This window comes from Elephantulus edwardii, unplaced genomic scaffold (assembly GCF_000299155.1).
Source record: "Elephantulus edwardii isolate Elephantulus edwardi_28Jun2011 unplaced genomic scaffold, EleEdw1.0 scaffold00104, whole genome shotgun sequence".
NCBI classification, from domain to species: Eukaryota; Metazoa; Chordata; class Mammalia; order Macroscelidea; family Macroscelididae; genus Elephantulus; species Elephantulus edwardii.
In genome coordinates this window covers 677,020-699,752 of record NW_006399854.1, presented here as the reverse complement: position 1 = coordinate 699,752, position 22,733 = coordinate 677,020, and the positions used below count along the sequence as shown (strand labels likewise).

The following is a 22,733-nucleotide window of genomic DNA, read 5'->3' as shown; positions in this document are numbered from 1 at the left end:
GTGCGATTGGCACAGGACAGAGCGGAGTTTAGGGCTGTTGTACACAGGGTCGCTATGAGTCGCAAGCGACTGGACAGCACATAACAACAACAACAAATCTCACATACTTTGGGTATGTGGCCTGGAGGGCCCAGTCCTTGGTGAAGGACATCATGCTTGGAAGGCTGAAGGGTCAACACAGGAGAGGAAGACCCAGGATGAGATAGTATAGTATGTATAGTATAATATTAGTAGAATATTAGTACAGTATTAGTATATTAGTATAGTATTAGTATATTAGTATAGTAATAGTCATAGTAATATAGTAAAGTTATAGTATAGTACAGTATAATATAGTACAGTATGTACTATTCCACTGTGTGTATAAACCAGAGTTATTTACTTATCTATTAATGGTCACTTAGAAACTCTGGAGGCCTAGTCAGTAAGGCTTTCCACTGCCAGCCAAAGGCTGGTGGTTCAAATCCACCAGCTTTCCAAGAGAGAAGATGGGCCATCTCCTTCTATTATTTAAAGCCTCTGAAAACCTGCTGAAGGGTCAGCTATGAGTCAGTTCTGATGTGGTAAGAATGAATTTGAATTTTGTTTTTTTAATAGTTGCCTGAGTTGTTTCTATCTCTTTACTACTATAAATATAATTTAGCAATGATGTAGGTGTGCATATGTTCATGTCACAGCTGTTATTTCTTTAGGATCTACACTTAGTAGTAGGATTGCTATTTGAAATGGTATTCTTCCAACTTTTTAAGGAAGTACTACTGTTTTCTACTAGCAGCATTCCAATCTCTCCATTCCTTCATCACCATTTATTGTGTTACCAGGGTAAGATGGTATCTTACCATGGTTTTATGTTTGCATATTTGTTACGGGAATAATCTCTAAAACCTAAACAACAAAAGGGCAATCCAATTACAGAATGGGCAGAGGACACTTCAACCAAAGATGACATCCAGATGGCCAACAAACACATGAAGAAATGCTCAGACCATTAGATACTGTTGTTCTTATATGTCACTGAGTCAGAACCAACTCACAGCTGACCCTTACCTAGTAGGCCACCAGGGCTATGAGCGTGATGAAATTCTCTCAGTTCTGTTCCACTGGTCTATGGGTCTGTAAATGTACTAGTCATTGATTGAGTTCTACTTTTATGATCATTGATTGTTGGTCAAGGAGAATGAAATCCTTTACAATTTCATTCTCTCCATCATACGTTAAAAAGTTTGTTATTTAATGTTCTATTTGCAAAGATTTTTATTTTCTTTTTGTTGTACCTAGAATAAAATTAGTAAACTTTGATAGATATTTCTATAACTATAATACAATTCTGGAAATTACCTTTATCCAGTTTTGTAAAGGAGAAGATACTTCCTTGGGACTAGGAAGAGGTGTGCTGACATTAACACTACCATTGGAAACACTGTCGATGTCTACATTGGGTAAAACCTAAAATAAATAAAAAATAATGCTCATTATTTATATTTGTCATTCTGTATGCTGGAAACAAAACATGTCCTTTGATTCATTATTATGAAGTAGATTTGTCTATGACAAACACATGTATGTGAAATTTTTAAAATAAAGGGGCAACACATAAAATCCTTTAGATTGGTGCACAGGTAAAAAAACATTAAAATTTCCTTTCCTGGTTTCTTAATCTGTTACTAAATTATAAACACCTAGCATGCTGCCATTTATAGACTTGATAATTATATTCTAAAATAGTGTATAATATTCAAGAAGTATATAATTAATCATTTTCTGTTGATTTTTCACAATGTTCCAACTTTTTCATTAGCATGTATATTACTATGATAAAACTCTTTATAAATACATATATAGTTTCTTCTAAATTTTCAATTTGACAATAATCTAGAGACACAAGTACTAGGCACCTTGAGTCATGGTATGAATATTTTAAGACTTAGTAAATTACTGTCAAAGGAAATATTTCTGTATGTTCTACTTACATTATCAAATGCATAAAAAATTATACATGTATGCCAATGTTTACAAAAATTAAATTCTTTTTACTTCTTTTATTTTAACTGTTTAAAATTGAGGTACATTAATGTGTTCTTAATTTTCTTTAATTTGATTACTATTGTTATGTGTGATTAAGTTGGAGCCAACCTATAGTTGACCCTCCAGCATGAATTCATAGAGTATAAATTGCACAGGAAAGGACTGTTCACATTTCTCCCTCAGAGCAGCAGGTGAATTCAAATTATGTGTCCTTAGGTTGGCAGCACAACTCCTCGCTAGTAGGTCACCAGAGTAGATTCTGACTACTGTACTTCTTGTTGTTGTGTGCTGTTGAATTGTGACTCCTAACGACCCTATATACAACAGCCCTGAACCCTGCTCTATCCTGTGCCAACTTTATTGTTTCTGACTCACCTATCCTCATTACCTAAGTCACTGAATCTATCCGTCTCATCAAGGGTCTGCCTCTCTTCATCGAGGGTCTTCTCCTCCTGCGCTGTCCCTCCACCCTCCCAAGCATGATGTACCTCTCCAGGGATTGATTGGTCCCTCCTTGTAACACGTCCAATGTATGTATGTCAGACAAAGCCTCAGAATACTTGCCTTCAAAGAGCATCTTGGTTTCATTCTGTCTAGGACAAAATTGTTTATTCTCCTGGTGGTCCATAGTATGTATATTCAATACTCCTCTCCAGCACCACAGCTCAAAGGCATCAATTTTCTTTCTTCCATCCCTAGTCAGTGTCCAGCTTTCTGATGCATAGTAAATAATTGTGAAGATGGCCTGGATCTTGGAAGCAGGAGTGGCATCTACTTCCTAAACAACATGTCTCTAGAAACTCTATGAACTCTGATAAATGACAACAGTTATAGAAAGGCTTCGGGCCTTTTGTTCACAGGGTCACTATGAGTCGTGCTCAACTCAATGGTAATCAACGACACGTAACCTGGATCAGGCGCGCCTTAGTCTCCAGACTGACATCATTACTCTTCAGTACTCTGGAGAGGTCCCTGACAGTCAACTTTCCCAATGCAATTTGACTTTTGATTTCTTGGCTGCTAGTACCAAGTGTGTTGATTGTGGAGCCAAGCAAACTAAAGCTGTTAACAATCTCAATCTCTTCACCATCTAGCGTGATGCTGCCAATTGGTCCAGTGGTAAGAATCTTTGCTTTCTTGATATTGAGTTTCAATCCATATTGAAGGCTGTATGTAGTCCTTCACCTTCTGTAGCAAGCACTTCAGGTCCTCCTCAGTTTCAGCAAGCAGAGTTGTGTCATCTCAGGTTGTTGATAATTCTTCCTCTAATCCTGATGCCACACTCCTCCTTATAGAGCCCAGCCTACCAAATAATCTGTTCTGCATATAGATTTAAAGGTATCAGAGATAGGACACATCCCTGGTGTACACCCTTCCCAATTTTGAACCATGTAGTTTCCCTGCTCTGTTCTGATGACTGCTTCCTGGACCAAGTATAGGTGTCAAATAAGCACAATCAAGTGTCCTGAGATTCCCATTCTTCTCAGAGTCAGCCACAGTTTATTTTAATCCACAGAGTCAAATGACTTTACATTGTCTATGAAACACAGACAGACTTTGCTCTGGTACTCTCTGCTTTCAGGCAAGATTCATCTAACATTAGCTATAATATCCTTAGTACCACGGCCTCTTCTAAACCCAGCCTGCACATCTGTGTTCTGTGGTGATGTGCTGTTTCAGTCATTTTTGGATAATTTTCAGCAGCATCCTGCTTGCTTTTGATTACTAGCAAGACTTAAATTATTCCATTTCCTTGCTTAGAAATTCCACTTCCTCATCTCTGTACATTCGCATTCAGGTTCTTTGAATTCTTCTGTGTTTGCATAGGCACAGTTTGTTTGTTTTGAGTGGTTTTTTTAAAAAATTTATTACATTAGTTTATTTACAAAATTTGAATGCATTGTTTTCCAGAACAGATTATTCCAATTTCCCTCACTCCCCAACCTGTCAAATTATACAACTCCATGATTAACCCTCCCTCCCTCTGCACATCCTCAGGTTCTTTTTGTATGTAGATAGATGTTCCTATTTAAAAATTAACCCCATAATTAATACATTCCTTTTATATGATCTCCTTGCATGTTGTAGACTCAAATTTCTTTATCATATCTAGGAGCTCTTGTGACTTAGTGGTAAGGAATTGTGCCGTCATGCCAAAGACACATCGTTCAAATCCACCAGCAGCTCCATGGGAGAAAGATGGGCAATTTCTTCACTTATAATTTATTGACTCTAAAAATCTGCTGGAGAGTATATTCCAACTCAGCACACAACATCGTATCAAAGGGCTTTTTCCCCTCATAGATTAGTTTTATATTTTATAAAAAAGTTCTATTTCATTATCTTTTCATTCTTCCATGTTTTGTTGTATTTTTTTAAGTTTTCTTTCATATTGATGTGCTTACAAAGTTCTTCTTGATGTTTTTACATTTTATAATTATACTTTAGCCTATGCCTGTTTGAAATTCATTGCTATCTGGGAAGAAAGTAGAATCTAAAACTGATCTTTTGTCCACACTGGTTACTAAGTATTACATGCATTATTTAAAACAATCCTTCCATTTCATTCGTTTCAGTTAAAAGACGCTATTTATAAAATATTACTATATGTACCTGTAACAATATCCTTTAACTTTTATAAATAATTTGTTTTTTCGGACATCAAAATTATTCTAAATTTCAACCAAAAACTGCTTAAATTATGTAGAACAAAATTAATGCAATCACATTAACAAGACAGAGCAGAAGCAATGTTTTCATGAAGCAATGCAACAGATTTTAAGTACTAATACTAGACCAAAGAATGTCCCTTAAAATTTTCTGCTCATGCACCCTGACATACCTGTACAGTAAGGTGAGGAGGATCTTTCTTTTCTGATTTCATCTCTACAACTGCTACGTTAGGTTTCTTTATGCCAGTTTCTGGTTTTTGAGATGATGGTGGAATAGTTGTAGTCACTGTTACAGGGTGAGACTTGTTTATAATTACTCCAGCAGCTGGTATGGAATCACTATTACTCTGGGTCTGACCTAAGTAGTTTGGGGAAGAAAATGAGTCAATTATTTCACACATAAATTGGAAAATTACATATACTGCCTAGATCTCTGGGGCTAAACTCTCCTATGACAGGAAAGCAGTATTTGGGAATCATCCTTCTCTATATTATCAATACTGTCTGCATACTCACAATATCATCATTTTAGCAGGATCAAGCATTTATTAGGCACTTGTGTATACAGAAACTTCACATGTGCTAATTCTCAAAAAAAAGCTTAGAGGGTAGTGATATTATTTGTATTTTAATGAGCATACTCTAATAAGAGGTATAATGCAATGTAATATATATATATACACACACACATTGATGTCTTTGAATTGTGGTGCTGGAGAAGAGTATTGAATGTACCATGGACTGCTAAGAAAACAAACAGATACATCCTGGAGAGGATTAAACCGGGCTGCTCCTTGGAGACAAGGATTCTGAGGCTCCATCTGACATACTTTGGACATGTTGTAAGGAGGGAACAGTCCTTGGAGAAGGACATCATGCTTGGTAGGGTAGAGAGACAGCGCAGGAGGGGAAGACCCTCTATGAGGTGGATTGATTCAGTGACTGGGGTATACTGGTGGCAGGTGTGTCGGAGACAGATTGGCACAGGACAGAGCAGGGTTTAGGGCTGTTGTACATAGGGTCCCTATGAGTCGCAAGCGACTCGACGGCACATAACAACAATAATATTTAATATAATAACATAGTAAAAAATAATGTCATTTGCCCAAGGTCCTGCCAGTTTGTAAATGCGGAGTCAAGACTAAAGCATACTGCATTATTTTATTAATTTTTTAATCCCAAATTATAAAATGAAATAAACTTCTACACAGAAATTGTAAAACTAACAATAAAACACTAGTGCCTCACTCCCAAAAGCTTGTAGCCGATCAACGTGGCAACTACCATAGCTATTAAAAAATGCAGTAGGTTCCACTTGAGACCCTTCATGTGTTTCCTAAATTTTAAAATAAAGCAGGACAATATAGGATATTTCTTCAAAGCACAGACTCTAAAGTCAGGATGTATGGGTTTGAATCCTGCTAAACTCTACCTTTGTGGCGTTAAGCACTTCACTTAACCATTTTATGCCTCAGTTTATCTATAAAATTAGTATAATAACATGTTAGAAGGTGAATTTAATGAGTTAATATGTGGAAACTGTTTAGAATTATATACCCCTGGCACCCAGGATGGATTTTGCCTTAGTCTGAAAGTACTAAAGGGTCTATATTTTTGTATTAAAATATGCATAGATCAATAGTAATTATATAAAATATATAAGAATGTATGAAGTATAATACATTCATTATTGTATGCAAACCCAGTGAAAGGTACTTTTGAACATACAATTTGATAGTCTATTCACATATAAGGGAATTCTGGTGGCCTAGTGGTAAGGATTTGCACTACAGTCTGAATCCAATGGCTGCTCTGAGGGAGAAAGGTAGGCAATCTGTGCTTCTGAAAACCCTCTGCAGGGTCAGCTGTAAACTGGTTCAGACCCAATGGTATCAAACAAAACAACAATTAACATAAAAAAAAGATACAATCTTACATGTTCTAAACCATACTTAAATGATCTATCAAAATTAAGGATGTACAAGCAGGGATAAAAATTTTTAAAAGCTAACTAGATTTACTGCAATCCCAGAGGTATGTGGTTCAAATCCACCAGATGCTCTGCTGAAGAAGGAGGGACAATCGTCTCCTGTACCAGTCAGATCTGATTTGACAGTACACACATAAAAAATAATAATAATAAAAAGCTAACTAGATTTGATGAGCTAGTGTGAGGGCAAAATGACTTGTTTAATTTTTAGTGTGATTAGAAACCTCACATAAGTAAACAGAATACACATCCACCTAAAATTTTGGCTACCAAAGATAAATCAAGAATATTTCTGTTTTAAAAAGGTTCATTAAAGTACTTTAATATATAGTGATATTAATAAGTCAATCGAAATCACTATAAATGCACATAATACATCAATTTTAAAAATTTCATTTCACTTAAAAGCAAAATAAAAATATTAAAAGAATATTTTCTGTGAGAGTATAGCAAAAAGCTATCCTTTCAGAAATTGCTATCACACAGTGTTAAGACAACTAAACAGGTGCTTCCCACAAATAAAAAGATAGGTGTGACTATTATGTTTGTACCATTTTGAAAGTTCTATTACAATTAAGATGGGCGCTCCTGTTTTGGTTGTGGTTGTGTGGAATGTTTGGTTAGATTTTTATTTAAGCCTCTTGTTTAGAGTCAACAAGCCGTCCTGGGGGACCCTTGTATTTAAAAGTATGTTGGGCCTTCAGGTAAAGGAACATTCTTCTAAATCATACAGCACTCTTCTGTCAATTTGCTGTACTGAAGTAATCTGGGTTTGCTGTGATGATGAACCTTGTGCCACTGTGGTTGCCCATGGTGGATAGCTCCAGTTTAAGACAGGTGTGGGAGCAGGAGTGGCATCAATTTCCTAAACCACATGCCTCTCGAAACTCTATGAACTTGGAGAAACGACAATAGTTATAGAAAGGCTTCAGGTCTTTTGTTCACAGGGTCACTATGAGTCGTCCTTGACTCAACAACAATCACTATTCATAAATAAAATACATTTTGATGTTTAATTTCTATTTTACCCAATGTATTTTATAGGACCTTACCTAAGAGAATTGCCATAGGAATGAGATGGCCTTCTAGTGTACCTGAATGAGCAGAAGGCATTTCTCTGCTTGGACTAAACAGATACTGCTGCTGCTGATCGGCCTGAGGCAGGGCAGTAAGAGAATGCTCTATTTTAGAATTCATCTTCACAGGTTTTGTCACATAAAAGTCAGTTTGTGTCCTTATTGATTTTACTTTAGTGCCTAAAATAATCAACGGTAGATATTAATTAAAATATTGTTTGATTTTTAAAAAAATTGTTTGAATTTCAACTATATGGTCATCTAGAAATACAGTAACTTTTTCTTCACAGGAAAATCTCTATATAATAATAAAAAGCCAATATAATAAGGTTAAACTCTCAATAAAACCGAAACTTACTGCCATCAAGGTGACACACATGTTGATTTATTTTTATAAACAGTTTTATTCTACTTATGATCCCAAAAGAAAATATTAACCATTTAACACCACATTTATGTTTGTGTGGTCGTCTGATATTCATTCATTCTATAAATGCTTATTTAAAATGCATCCACCCCCCAGTGGTTAATATGTGCTAGGAATTATTCCAGATATAGAAAATACTGAGATACAGAGAATACTGTGGTAAACAAATTATCCTAACAGAACTCAAAGTCTATTAAGAAAGTTAATCAAGCAAAAGTACGTAAGTCAGTCAAAAATGCAATGAAGAATCATAAAGTAATGTAAGGGGCAGAGGGACAGGAGATAGGGTGGCCAGGGTCAATCTCTATGAGGAGCTAACTATCACCTAAAAGTAAACACCCAAATGAACTGAGAGAACAGCCTGTGCAGGAATCTGGAGCAGAGCCTTCCAGGCAGCAAACATAGCAAGTACCACAGGCTCTCATTCAGTTCTACCATTAAATTATTGATGAAAGGCATTTGTGGTTATTCAAATACATTTAAAAACCTTCAATTGTTTGGTTTCCCAACTTTCACACGCATTTGAAGAAACTGAAAATACCATGACCTGGGTCAGGTATACTTTAGTCTTTAAACTGACATCCTTACTCTTCAGCACTTTAAAGAGGTCCTTGCAGCAGATTTGACTTCTGTAATATATTATTATGTATCAGACAGTTGGACAATGACTAGGGAGGATGGAAGGAGAATTGATGCCTTTGAGCTGTGGTGCTGGAGAAGAGTACTGAATGCACCATGGACTGCCAGGAAAACAGATTCATCCTGGAGAGAGTTAAACTGGGCTGTTCCTTGGAGGCAAGGATTCTGAGGCTCCATCTGACATACTCAGGACATGTTGTAAGGAGGGACTGGTCCTTGGAGAGGGACATTATGCTTGAGAGGGTGGAGGGACAGCGCAGGAGGGCAAGACCCTTTATGAGGTGGACTGATTCAGTGACTGGGGTAATCAAGATGGGTGTGTAAGAGGCAGTGCGATTGGCACACGATAGAGCAGGGTTTAGGGTTGTTGTACATAGGGTCGCTATGAGTTGCAAGCGACTCAACGGCACATAACAACAACAAAAAACAGTATATTGTTTGATGTCTTGATGAGTACTTCCAGGGAAACTGATCATGGATCCAAGCAAAATTAAAACCTTAACTTCCATCTTACTCCACTTACAATAAAGTTGTTTACTGGTCCAGTTCTTAGGATTTCTGTTGTTTATGTTGAGGTGTAATCCACACAGAAGACTATGTATAGTCTTTAAGCTGCATCAGTAAATACTTTATGCTTTCAAGTGACAAGGATGTGTGATTTGCATATGGAAGGTCACTGATGAGTTTTCCTCTAATCTTGATTTTGAATTTTTCTATTTAATATAGGACAGCTTCTGAGATTAATTGCTCAACATGCAGATTAAATAAGGATACAATCCAGATTTTAAATTATGTACTACCCTCCTGTTCTGTTCAAACAACTGCTTCTTGGTCAATGCATAGATTCTATGAAAGCACAATTTAGGTATTCTAGAATTCTCATTTTCACAACATTCTCCAAAATTTACTGTATTCTAGACAAAGTGTTTGCATAAGTAATAAAATATACTAAGCATCTTTCTGGTAGCAACTGCTTTCAACCAAGATCTCCCTGGCATTAGCAATAATATCCTTTGTTCCATGTCCTCTTCTGAATCAATCCTAAATTGTTAGCAGTTCTCTGTCAATGATCTCCTTCAGTCTTTTTCGAATTATCTTCAGCATTGTTTACCTTGAGTATGATAATAATGATAATTATTCTGTAATCCATGAATTCTGCTGGATTATCTTTCTGTGGCATGGATACAAATATGGATCTCATTCAGTCAAATAATCTGATAGCTCTCTTGCAAATGTCTTGACATAAAAGAGTATGTCCAGTATTCTTCTGAAACACCTCCTGAAACATCTCAACTGTTATTACCTAAATTTCTGGTCTTTGCCAATGGTTTACCTGAAACCAGCAATTAATTCTACATTACTTTCCTTGTGTCTTCACCTTTAAATTCTAGTCTTCCAATCTTTCACAAAAAGATGTCCTTCTTTTATCTCTGAGCATTATATAAGGAGCCCTGGTTGTCTGTGGAAGTTTGAATCCTTCAGCTAGTCCACAGGAGAAAAATGAAGCAGCCTTCTCTTTAAGATTTACAGCCTTAGAAACCAGTGGAAGTGGGTCAGGCATTAAATAAATAGAATTGCATTTATTAACAATAAAAATATATTAAAAAGAAACTTAAAATATTAAACTGAAACAAAAGAAATAAAGTTTATTAAAAATAATTAGGCTTCTTACCTTTAACTTGTTCTATCACTTTTGGTCTCTGTGGTATGGACTTAGGAGAAGGAGAATTAAACCTGAGATATGGTCCTTTTTTAAGAGTGCTGCGATGGCCCCGATAAATAGGTTTTCCATAAATTTGTGACACATAATTCTCGCCTTGCTTCACTGTGGTTGCTTCCAAAAGTGCCTATGTAAACAGGCAGAGTTATTCAACTCACCAAGAAAACAGTTATCTAACATGTATTTACTTCATTTTCCTAAAGCTTCCCTTTTCTAGTTTACACACACTACTGATCGCATGAGAAAAATTCTCTCTTTTAAGGGACCCTTAAATTCTGAATATAGTACCTCAACAAGAAAAAGGTAGACAACTCAGTTACAAAATGGGCACAGAATATAAACAGACATTTCACCAAAGAAGACATTCAGATGGCAAATAACTACATGAAAAAAATGTTCAAAATTCCTAGCTTTCAGAGAGATGCAAATCAAAACAACTATGAGATATTATCTCCCTCCAGCAACAACAGCAAAGTTTAACAGGGCCAGCAAACAACAAATGCTGGCGAGGTTGTGGAGAGACTGGAACTCTTATTCACTGCTGGTGAGAAGGTAAAATGGTATAGTCACCATGGAAGGTGGTCTAGCACTTTCTTAGAGGATGCTGTCGCTGTTGTTGTTGTTGTTGACTGCCGCAGAGTTAAGCACAACTCATAGTGATCCTATGAACAAAAGACCTGAAGCCTTTCTATAAATAGCGTTTCTCAAAGTTCATAGAATTTCCAGAATCATGTTATTTAGTAAGTCATGGCACTCCTGCTTCCAACAGAGGACATTATGCTGAGTGAACTATCTCAGTCACAGAAGGACAAATAGTGCAAAACACCATTGTTACGAAACAGGGCCGACATGGTGGTTGAGGGAACACTAGGAAAAGAGGGGATAAATAACGAATTCTGCACTGTAACTGATGAAGGAAAAGGAATGTTTAAAAGGAATATATGATAGCGCATTATATGTATGACAACAGCTCAGAATAAGAGGTACACTGAAAAGAGGACTTGGGAGGGAATAGTTGTGCAACAATAGATGAATATTAAAAAAAGAAAGTGAACTGGGAGGAGGGAAGAAGAGGGGGTAAATTGTGCAACAATGAATGAAAATCTAACTTTTCTTTAAATTTTTATTAAAATCACAATTAAAATTTAAAATGTTATTTAAAAAAAAAGCTAAAAATAGAAATAACCATTTATTTGACCTATCAATTACACTATGGGGAATATACCCTAAAGAAACCAGAGGCACAACTCAGTTTATTGCTGTGCTATCCACAAAAGGAAAGAAATCAAAGCAACTCAAGTGCCTATCAAAAACCGAATGGAAAGAAAAACTATAGTACAGTCATATAATGGAATATTATGCAGCACTGAAAAACCATGCACTCATAAACCATTATACAATATGGGGAAGTGAGAAAGACATTATGCAGAGGAAATATCTCAGTCACAGAAGGCAAACACTGCATAACATTACTGTTATAAAATAGGACAGACATGGGGCAGCTGGGAAGAGAATGGAAAAAGAGTGGCTAGATAATGAACACTGCATTAGAACACAGATGAGGGGAAGAACTTTCCAAAAAGATTCTATGATTAGGCATTATACGTATGACAAAAACCTGGAACAAAGGGTGCATTGCGGGGTAGGGGAGGGTTGGGGTTAAAATAAGTCTTCAACAATGAAAAGAAAATTATATATAAAAAAAGAAAAGCAATGTGTACAACTTTTTTATGTAAGCCAATACTGACTGACATATTTCAACAAATGACTGCTGCCCTGGAAGTGCTTACCAAGTTATGCACAAAAATCTGCAGGACAACCACCTAGCCAACTGAGTGGAAAAGATCTGTATTTGTTCCCATTCCAAAGAAACGTGATCCAACAGAGTGTGGAAATTATCGAACAGTATCACTGATATCACAAGTAAGCAAGATTCTGCTGAGGAGTATACAAAAACAACTGGAACAGCATGTCAACAGGGAACTGCTTGAAGTGCAGGCTGTGTTTTGAAGAGACCATGGCACTAGAGATGCTATAGCTAATGTCACATGTATCCTAGCTGAAAGCAGAAAATACAAGAGGAATGTCTGTGTTTCCTTGACTATGCAAAAGCATTTAACTGTGTAGTTCACAACAAAATGTGGCTGACTTCGAGAAGAATGGGAATCCCAGAACACCTGACTGTGCTTATGTGAAACAACTTGGACCAGGAGGCAGTCGTCAGAACATAGCTAGAAAACACTGCATGGTTCAAAATTGGGAAGGGTGTGTGCCAAGGATGTGTCCTATTCTCCATATCTTTTCAATCTATATGTGGAACAGATTATCAGGGAGGCTAGCTCTATGAGAAGTATGGCATCAGGATTGGAGGCAGAATCATCAACAATCTGCATTATGCAGATGACACAACCCTGCTTGCTGAAACTGAGGAGGACCTGAAGCACTTGCTGCAGAAGGTCAAGGGCTACAGCCTTCAATAAAGATTGAAGCTCAACATCAAGAAAACAAAGATTGTCACCATTGGGCCGACTGGCAGCACCATGACAGACAGTGTAGAGATTGAGATTGTTGACAGCTTCAGTTTGCTTGGCTCTATAATCAACACTCTTGATACCAGCAGCCAGGAAATTAAAAGACAAATTGCACTGGGAAAGTCTGCTGTTAGAGTTTTCTCCAAAGTACTGAAGAGCAACAATGTCAGTCTGGAGACTAAGGTGCATCTGATACAGGCCATGGTCTTTGCAATTACTTGCTATGCAAGGAAGGCTGGACAATAACTATGATATAGGAGAAATTATGCCTTTGAGCTGTGGTGCTGGAGAATAGTATTGAATATAACATGGACTGCTAGGAGAACAAATGAGTCCATCCTGGAGAGGGTGAATCCAGGCTGCTCCTTGGAGGCAAGGATTCTGAAGCATCGTCTGACATACTTTGGATATGTTGTTAGGTGGGATGAGTCCTTGGAGAGGGACATCATGCTTAGGAGGGTGGAGGGACAGTGCAGGAGAGGAAGACCCTCAATGAGATGTAAGGATTCAGTGCCTGGAGTAATGGGAATGGGGACAGGTGTGTTGTAGACAGTAAGATTGGCACAGGATAGAGCAGGGTTTAGGGCTGTTGTATGTAGGGTTGCTATGAGTCACAGGCCCACTCCATGGCACAGAATAACAACAACAATTTAAAATTAAAAAAAAAACAAGTAATTCTAGATGTAGTACTCAAATATGCATTCAAAAAACACAGGTCAAATATAAAAGTCATTCATCTAAGGTACATTATAGGTCTTATATTACTAAGCATATTGTCTTACATTACTAAGTATGGTGCTTAAATGTACTGTATAAAGACATACATTTTAAACGTCCAAGAACAATAAAAATAATAAATCAGGTCTATTTTTCATAACCTAGTAACACATACTGAACATGTACTAAGTGCTAAGCACTGAATTAGAGGACTCACTTATCTTCCTTAAAACCCCATGTTTCCTTTTAAGAAAGTCACTGTCTAGCTAAAGCAGCTAAAAAATTTCTTTGATAGAACTTAAGTCTATGCCTCATATTCCCTAGGCACAGACATTTAGGTGCTAAATTAAAAGAATACATTTTATACATACACATACAAAGAAAATTACAACTGTGTAGTGTTCACAAGAGAATTTCCTTGTAGATAAGATGTTCTCTAAATACATCTGTCATAACTAAAATCCTATCATTTTCAAAAGATAGGAACTGTGTGTGTTTTTGTTCAGCATCTCTGGCCTTATGAATACTCATTTAACACCAATGCCAACATTTTAAAGAGAGTTTACACATGTCAGTCCTTCACATTTTCATATTTTTAATATTCACTTGATTATTTGTATATAAATAGAAATGCTTCAGAACAAGGTATCATACCAGAAAGCCAAATTAGAGTCTTACGTTTTTTTTCTCTTTCTGTAAGTTTGAAGCAGGCATGTCTCTCGTGGATGAATTTCTAAAACGTTCCTCCTTTTGCTTCTGACCTGGTTTTCTTGGAATTACAGAATTATTTATAGTTTTGTCTTGGGTGTTGGTTTTAATATATTTACTTATATTCGGAGTTTTCTTGGTCCTCTGATTCTTCAGATCAAATCTCTTCTGTTCATCATCTTTTCTTGCCAGTTCATCCTTAACATTATCAAAATAAAAATTAGTTCTAATATATCTAAGTAGCAATGCTTTCATATAAAAAAATCATAATTTCTTTTTTATTTTGCTGTTACAAAAAAATAGAGACTAATAATTGGCTTTATAAAGAACTGGCTTTTTTCCCTTCATTATAAAATTTTACCAAAGGGATAATTTGTGACTTCAGTGGCATGGTTCAGCAGAGTGAAAGAAAGATCAAAAATCATTAAAACACTTTAAAAAAATTTGTTAACCTCAAATGGAAACCAGAGCTAAATAAAGCCTTAGGAAAGAAACTGCTTTCCTAAATTAGAAAAGTTGGGTTTCTAAGCTATACTTTCTCACCACTACTGCTTATAGCTCTGAAGAGAATTAAAACTCCACAAGTATGGTACTCTGGAAGACAATGTGGGAAGAACAGGCCATACCTGGACATGGGCCAAATGGAGAATCTGAGATTAGGGCAGAATTTGTGAGATGTAATGTGACCATGTAATTTATCACTCAAATTTAGGACACTTCTGAGAGTGCAAGAGGGTGCTGTTAATGACAGGAGGACAAAAGGCATAACTGGGACTTACGGCCACCCTAGTGATAAAGTAGTTTGGGAAATAACATTTCTGGTAAACCCTGTACCATGAGTCAAAATTATTGACTGGGCTAAGTACCTTTGAAGTCACAAATTTTGAATAAAAATTCTATGGAAGGACAGCAAAATCTAAAAAGACTAGTATGTTACGGAACAGGGGATAGAAAGATGAGGGACAAGAGGGCAACTTTTCCACTAGAAATTTTTTATACTTCTTGATGCGTGAATCATAGTACAGCAAAAATGTTTTTAAAAAATGAAATGTCAACAAACGAATGGATAGAGAAGCTGTGGTATATTCACACAATGGAATACTAACTGCATTGAAAAACAAGGAACTCATGCAATATTATTCAAAATGGGTGAGCCTGGAGGACATTATGCTGAGTGAAATATCTCAGATGCAAAAGGACAAATATTGCATGGTGCCACTGTTGTAAAATGGGACTGATATCAGGGTTGGGGTAAGACTGAGAAAAACTGGATAAATCGTGTATACTGCACTGAAACAGATGAGTGAGTGAATAATTTAAAAGCGATGTATGATAGGGTCTTATGGTTATCACAGGAGTCCACAATTAAGGTTGCATAGTGGTCTGTACTTGGGGTGGTGGGAGGGGCGCGGGGGGATTGTGTACCAGGGAAGGAGTGTTTCTTTTACTTTTGAAAGAGAGGAGCTAACAGGGGGGGTGGAGAGATGGGCGGGGAGAAAAGTGCAGCAATGAATGAATGGAAATCCAAAATCTCTGTAAATGCTTATTAAAATTATTTTTTAAAAATGAAATGTCCTCTGAAAAGTAAACAATTTCATAAAAAAACTCTGAAAGAATTATAAATTAAAATCATTTGAAGGCTTAAACAAATGTATTTTTCATAGGATACATAGCAATGGACTGAATTAACTGCTATTTGGCTGTACAACCAGAATTAGACTCTATGTCTTCTGATTCTTAAATCAAACTTTTCTGTTGCATCATAGATAAATTCTCAATTCCACATTCTTAAGTCACAACTTTAAAAAATACATTATCAATTTCACTGCTGTGGAAACAAACGTGGTACGTTACCTTGCTACCACACGAGTATATAAGTCACATCTCAAAGACTAAAAAAAAAATCTCTGCACTCCTGGTCTATGTTCCCATATGTATATAACTTTTTAAATCTCTTAATTTACTACTTCTCTAAAAAGAGGTCTCCGTTCTCCAAGAAAACCTCCAATGGAGATGACAAGAGGTGCAGGGGGCAGGTCTAGAGGCCTGGAAGGCACTGAGATGAGAGCCGCAGCTTTTCTGCAGAGGCTTCAGCAATGCTTCAGGTGGTAGCAGTGAATGGGACCATGGGAGAGACTGAAGAGCATGAAGAGGCAAATCTGAGGACCAAGATGGACCGTCTGGTCAAAGCCATGAAGATCAAATCCTGGGAGGAGACCTATCTATTTCCACTGCCCATCATGGAGTCTGAAATCACTGACTTCTTCCTGGAGATGTCCCTCAGGGATGAAATCTTGAAAATCAGGCCTTTGCAGAAGCAGTCAAATGCCAAGCAGGGTCAAGGCATTCCCATGTTGGCTTGGTGGGGTCATTATCCTGGCCAAGATCTCCACTGCACCTACTGTGTAGCTACTAGGGAACAAGATCAGCAAGCCCCACATAGTTTCCTGGAAGATGACTGGACACTGATGTTCTGTGCAGGTGTGCATCATCCCTGCACCCTAGGGTCTTGGCATCGACTTGGCCCAATGTCCAAGAAGCTGCCTGGGCACTTGAATTAACTGAACTAATGGCTGGAATCAACGACTGCTACACCTCAGCCAAGAGCTGCACAGCTACCGTAGGCAACGTCGCCAACACCACCTCTGATGCCACCTCCAAGACCTAGAGCCACCTGACTCTCAGCCACTGGAAAGAGACGATACTCACCAAGCCTCCCTACCAGCAATTCACTGACAATTTGTAAAGACCCACACCAGCGTCTCCATGCAGAGGATCCAAGCTCCAGCTGTGGCGACCGCATAGTGGTTTTTGAGTAACAGAAATAAAGTCAATTAAGGGAGAAAAAAAAAACCCAGCTCTCCCACACTTTTGCAATGCTGACATCTGAAGATATTCCAACAGCTTTGTGGATATAATAATCATATCAGGAAGTATTTTCCACTTGAAATTGACTTCTGTAAACTTAAGACTCTTGTACAGGCTTTTTTCCCTTTAAATACTTTACCTACATACTCTGGCAAACCAATACCTCTGAATCAACTATCTTGAAAAATCTTTGTAGATACTTGCCTTTTAAAAATGCATTTGCTAAATTTTTTTCTCAATTACTTTCATTTCATTTACCTTTCAACAATTTGCCTCAGTCATGAGATACTCAGAACCAAATCCATTGTGATCAAGTCAATTCCAACTCACAGCAACCCTTCACTGGTTTCAGAGGCTGTGAATCTTTTCCAGAGATTAATCATCTTTCTCCCTCACAAAGCCTCACAGATCAAAACTGCTGATCTTTCGGTTAGCAGCAGTACAACAAGTAACATCCTACACTACCAGGGCTCTTCTAATTTGACGTAAGTTGTTGTTAAGTACCATCGAGTTAGCACTGACTCAAAGCTCCAGTGGGCTTTAAGTGGAAGTCAATCTAATGGCAGGAGACTGCCCATCTTTTCTCATTTGAAATAGTTGATGGCTTCAAACTGCATAATTTTGTGTTAGAAGGGCAATTACTTACCACTCAGCCACTAGAGCTCACAACTTGAGGTACTGTTGTTGTTAAGTGTTGTCAAGTACAACTTAGAGAGGCCCTGTAGTTGTTGCTACTGTTGTTGAGTACCATGGAGTCAGAACCAACACATAGTTGACTCTCCAAAAGGTTTTCAGAGGCAGTAAACTGCAGGGAGGATATTGTCCATCCTTCTCCAGTGGAGCAGCTGATGGATTCAAACTGCATATCTTTAGGTTGGCAGCACAACTCCTTACCACTCAGCCCCCAGAACTCCCTCCCATGGAAGCTCTATGAACAACAAATCTGCACCAGGTTCTATCTTGTGCCATCCTCATCATTTCAGACATACTTGACAACACTGCTGTATCACTATGTCAGTCCACCTCCTGAGGGTCTTCCTCTTTTTCACTGTCCATCCAGTATGATGATGTCCCTTCCCAAGGAACAGCCTCTGCTAACATGGCAAAAGTATGTGACAGGAAGCTTTGTCTTCTTTGCCTCCAAGAAGCACTCTGGGTACACTTTCTCCAAGACATATCTGTTCTTTTGGCCATCCATGGGTTATTCAGCAGTCTTTTCCAACACCATAACTCGAAAGCATTAATTCTTCTGTCATCCTTATTCACTGTCAAGCACTCAGATGTACAGCAAATTAGGGAAAAGATGATGGCCTGGATCAAGCACACCTTAGTCTTCAAATGACATCATTGCTCCTAAGTAATTGGGAGAAGTCCCTGACTGCCCCAACTCCAGACTTTCCCAATGCAACATGTCTCCTCATCTCCTGACTGCTGGTACCAAGACTCACTGTGGACCCAATAAGATTAAATTTTTTACAATTTCAGATAGATGGAGAAAAGATTGAAATTCACAATGACTTGAGATCTGTTGTTGCATACCACTCACTCATTTAGAACCAACCCACAGCAGATCCTCCAGGGGGTTTTCAGAAGCACTAAATCGCATGGAAGGAGAATGTGCATACTTTTCCTGCAGAGCAGCTGTTGGATTTGAATCACACACCTTTGGGTTTGCACTGCAGTTGCTTAGGACTAATTAAATAAGCTTAAACTATTATAAGATATTGGAAAGCATAAAATTCAGAATTTATAAGTAGATGTGTATATAACAAGAATAAAACTTGATTCCAATTTCTAAATATTAATTTTTCATCATAAAGTGATAGTTAGAAATTGGTATCAATATTTTGAGAAGTCACTTAATTCACAGTCTCTTCCTAGACATACCTGAATTTCTGCAGAAATAGTTTTAATCCAATCATCTACTGTCTTTCTGATCCGTATTTTCTCTGATATTTCACTACAAAAGAGAAAAAGTTATTTTCTTAAATTAGCATTTATTGTACTGAGACTAGGACTTGGATCAAACCTAACTTTTATTTACATTTTAATTTACTGTGTAGGTGCAATCTCAAACACCTGAAAAGGAAAGGCCAATATTAGTCTTCATCTAATGTATGAAAGATAAATGTTTGGAATTCCAACACTATAATAAAATTCACACCTTCAAAAGCAATTTTCTAAATACTAAAAACACATTAAGCAAAATGAAATGCTTAGAAAAAGTAATTTTAAGAAAGCCTACAGATTAAAAAAAAAAAGAAAGAAAGCCTACAGATTGACAGTTTCCAAAAATAGCCTTAGGATGGCAAAATTCTATCTTACCCATCGGTTGACAGACTACTGATAAAAGAATACACAGCAGCTCCATCTTTTGCACGACTAATTGCTTCTAGATTTTCTTCAAGTACTTTCTTATTGTTCTGTACGCCTCTCAAAATCTTTTCAGCTTCTTTCAATATGGATCTTGTTTTCATTGTCTGAACTTTAAGTGAATTTTGTGGAAGATCAGCAAGCCTTGACATAACCAACGACTCTTTTGGCTTTAAGGAACAAAAAAAGGCAAAAGTGTTACCATGTAAACTATTATTATATATTACCTGTTATAATCCCACCAAATTCAAGTACTATTGTTGGAGGCAAGTACAACCCTAAGACCTAGATCTATCAAAATGAAGAGGCACAAAAGAATACTTGATAAAGACCCTTTCCTCATTGCTTCCTCTACAAAAGAAAGTAGATACCTAAAGGGGTCATCTGGGTCAAATCTGGCTTTTGAAAAGAGGGCAGATATGGCTAACATGTCTTTTTCAATACTTTTATTTTTTTACCCCTTACTTTATGACTTCATAATTATTTTATTGCTTCCTAATTTGTACTTTTCCCAACAATATTAACATCCAGGTTCCAATTTACCTGAAGCATGCCATTGGTTTCATTCCTCTTTTGGCCAAGATCATAAACATCATCATCAGATTTTTGTATAGTCGTCATAGCTGTTCTAAGCTCTTCATAGGAAGGATATGCTTGAGATGGCAGAATGCCAATGCTGCAGATTATTTAAAAAAAAAGTGACCTAAATTTTAACAAAATCAATAAACATATGACTACATAAATCTGACATACTCTCAGTTATGCATTACTAATAGTATCTTATTAAAACTGCTGTTGTTGTTGTTATGTGCCATCAAGTCGCTTGCAACTCATAGCGATCCAATGTACAACAGCCTTAAACAGCGCTCTATCCTGTGCCAACCTCGCCATCTCTGACACACTCATTCCCACCACCCCAATCACTAAATCAATCCATCTCATCAAGGGTCTTCCTCTCCTTCGCTGCCCCTCCACTCTCCCAAACATGATGTCCCTCTCCAAGGACCAGTCCCTCCTTGCAACATGTCCAAAGTATGTCAGAAGAAGCTTCAGAATCCTTGCCTCCAAGGAGCATTCCAGCTTCTCCCTCTCCAGGACAAACCTGTCTGTTCTCCTAGCAGTTCATGGTATATTCAACACTCTTCTCCAGCACAACAGCTCAAAGGCATCAATTCTCCTTCTATCATCCCTAGTCCCTGTCCAACTCTCCAATGTAAAGCAAGTAATTGTAAAGAGTATAGTAGCCTGAATCAGGTGCACCTTAGTCTCCATCCTGATGTCATTGCTCTTCAGTACTCTGGAGAAGTCCCTCACAACTGACTTTCCCAATGCAATTTGTCTCTTGATTTCCTGGCAGCTGTTACCAAGGGTGTCGACTGTGGAACCAAGTAAACTAAAACCGTTAACCATCTCAATCTCTTCACCATCCATACTGATGCTGCCAATTGGCCCAGTGATGAGAATCTATGAGCTTCAATCCATAATGACGGCCGCAGTCCTTGACCTTCTGCAGCAAGTGCTTCAGGTTGTCCTCAGTTTCAGCAAGCAGATTTGGGTCATCTGCATAATACAGGTTGTTGATGACTCTTCCACCAATCCTGATGCCACATTCCTTCTCGTGCAGCCCAGTATCTGTTCTGCACACAGATTAAAAAGGTATGGAGACAAAATACATCCCTGACGCACCCCCTTCTTGATTTTGAACCATGTAGTGTTTCCTTGCTCTGTTCTCACGACTGCCTCTTGGTCCAAGTAGAGGTTTTGCATTAGGACAATCAAATGTTCTGGGATTCTCATTCTTCTCAGAGCCATAGCTTGTTGTGATCCACACAGCCAAAAGCATTTGTATAGTCAATGAAGCACAGATAGACATTCTTCTGGTATTCTCTGTTTTCAGCCAAGATCCATCTAATATTAGTTATAATATCCCTAGTACCACGACCTCTTCTAAATCTAGCCTGCACATCTGGCAGTTCTCTGCTGACATATTGCTCCAAACATTTTCTATAATTTTCAGGAGAATCTTGCTTGCATGTGATATTGATGATGTTGTTCGATAATTTCTGCACTCTGTTGGGTCACCTTTCTTTGGAATGGGAACAAATATCAATCTTTTCTAGTCAGGTGGCCAGCTTGCTCTCCTCCAGATTTCTTGGCACAACTTAGTGAGCACATCCAAGGCAGCATCTGTTTGTTGAAATAAATCAACTGGTATGCCGTCAACTCCTGGGGCCTTGTTTTTGCCAATTTCTTCATAGCAACTTGAACTTCCTCCTTCATCACCACAGGCTCTTGCTCATATGTCATTTCATGAAATTCTTCTGTGTCAGCCAATTCCTTCTGATACAGTGGCTCTGTGTACTCTTTCCATCTTCTTTTAATACTTCCTGGATCATTTAACATTCTACCCAAAGTATCCTTAAATATTGCTACCCGTGGCTTGAATTTGTTTTTCAACTCCTTCAACTTAAGAAATGCTGAGCGAGTTCGGCCGTTTTGACTTTTTCACTCCAGCTCTCTGCACATTTCATTATGGTATCTTGCTTTGTCCTCCCAAGCTGCCTTTTGAAATTTTCTGTTCAGCTCTTGGATTTCTTGGTTTCTTCCTTTAGCTTGGGTTTCTCGGCGCTCTAATGCAATACTCAGAGTCGCATCTGACATCTATCTTGGTCTTTTTTTCTTCTTCAGCCTTTGTAATGATCTTTTGCATTCTTCATGGACGATTTTCTTGATATCCTCCCAGAGCTCATTTGGTCTACGCTCATTGGTGCTCAAGGCCTCAAACCTGTTCCTGAGATGGTTTTGAAATTCAAGTGGGACAGACTTAAGGTCACATTTCGGTTCCCATGGATATTATTTCATTTTCCTTAACTTCAGCTTGAACTTGCATATGAGTAGTTGGTGGTCTGTCCCACAATCAGCACCCGGCCTGGTTTTCACTGCCGATATTGAGCTTCTCCAGCTAGTCTTTCCACAAATTTAATCTA

The 22,733-nt window shown here is 37.7% G+C and overlaps 1 protein-coding gene across 1 annotated transcript in view; it reads right to left on the bottom strand.

Moving 5' to 3' along the window:
- The window catches only part of KIAA0586 (KIAA0586 ortholog), a 224,524-nt gene that overhangs the window by 158,072 nt on the left and 43,719 nt on the right, over window positions 1-22,733 (bottom strand). The window contains exons 11-18 of the mRNA XM_006891816.1: window positions 20,290-20,398; window positions 19,699-19,916; window positions 19,261-19,333; window positions 14,476-14,703; window positions 10,502-10,676; window positions 7,740-7,943; window positions 4,868-5,055; window positions 1,339-1,446 (exon numbers count right to left, since the gene is read on the bottom strand). Coding sequence (XP_006891878.1) covers window positions 1,339-1,446; window positions 4,868-5,055; window positions 7,740-7,943; window positions 10,502-10,676; window positions 14,476-14,703; window positions 19,261-19,333; window positions 19,699-19,916; window positions 20,290-20,398 — 1,303 coding nt within the window. The remainder of the gene's footprint in view (window positions 1-1,338; window positions 1,447-4,867; window positions 5,056-7,739; window positions 7,944-10,501; window positions 10,677-14,475; window positions 14,704-19,260; window positions 19,334-19,698; window positions 19,917-20,289; window positions 20,399-22,733) is intronic.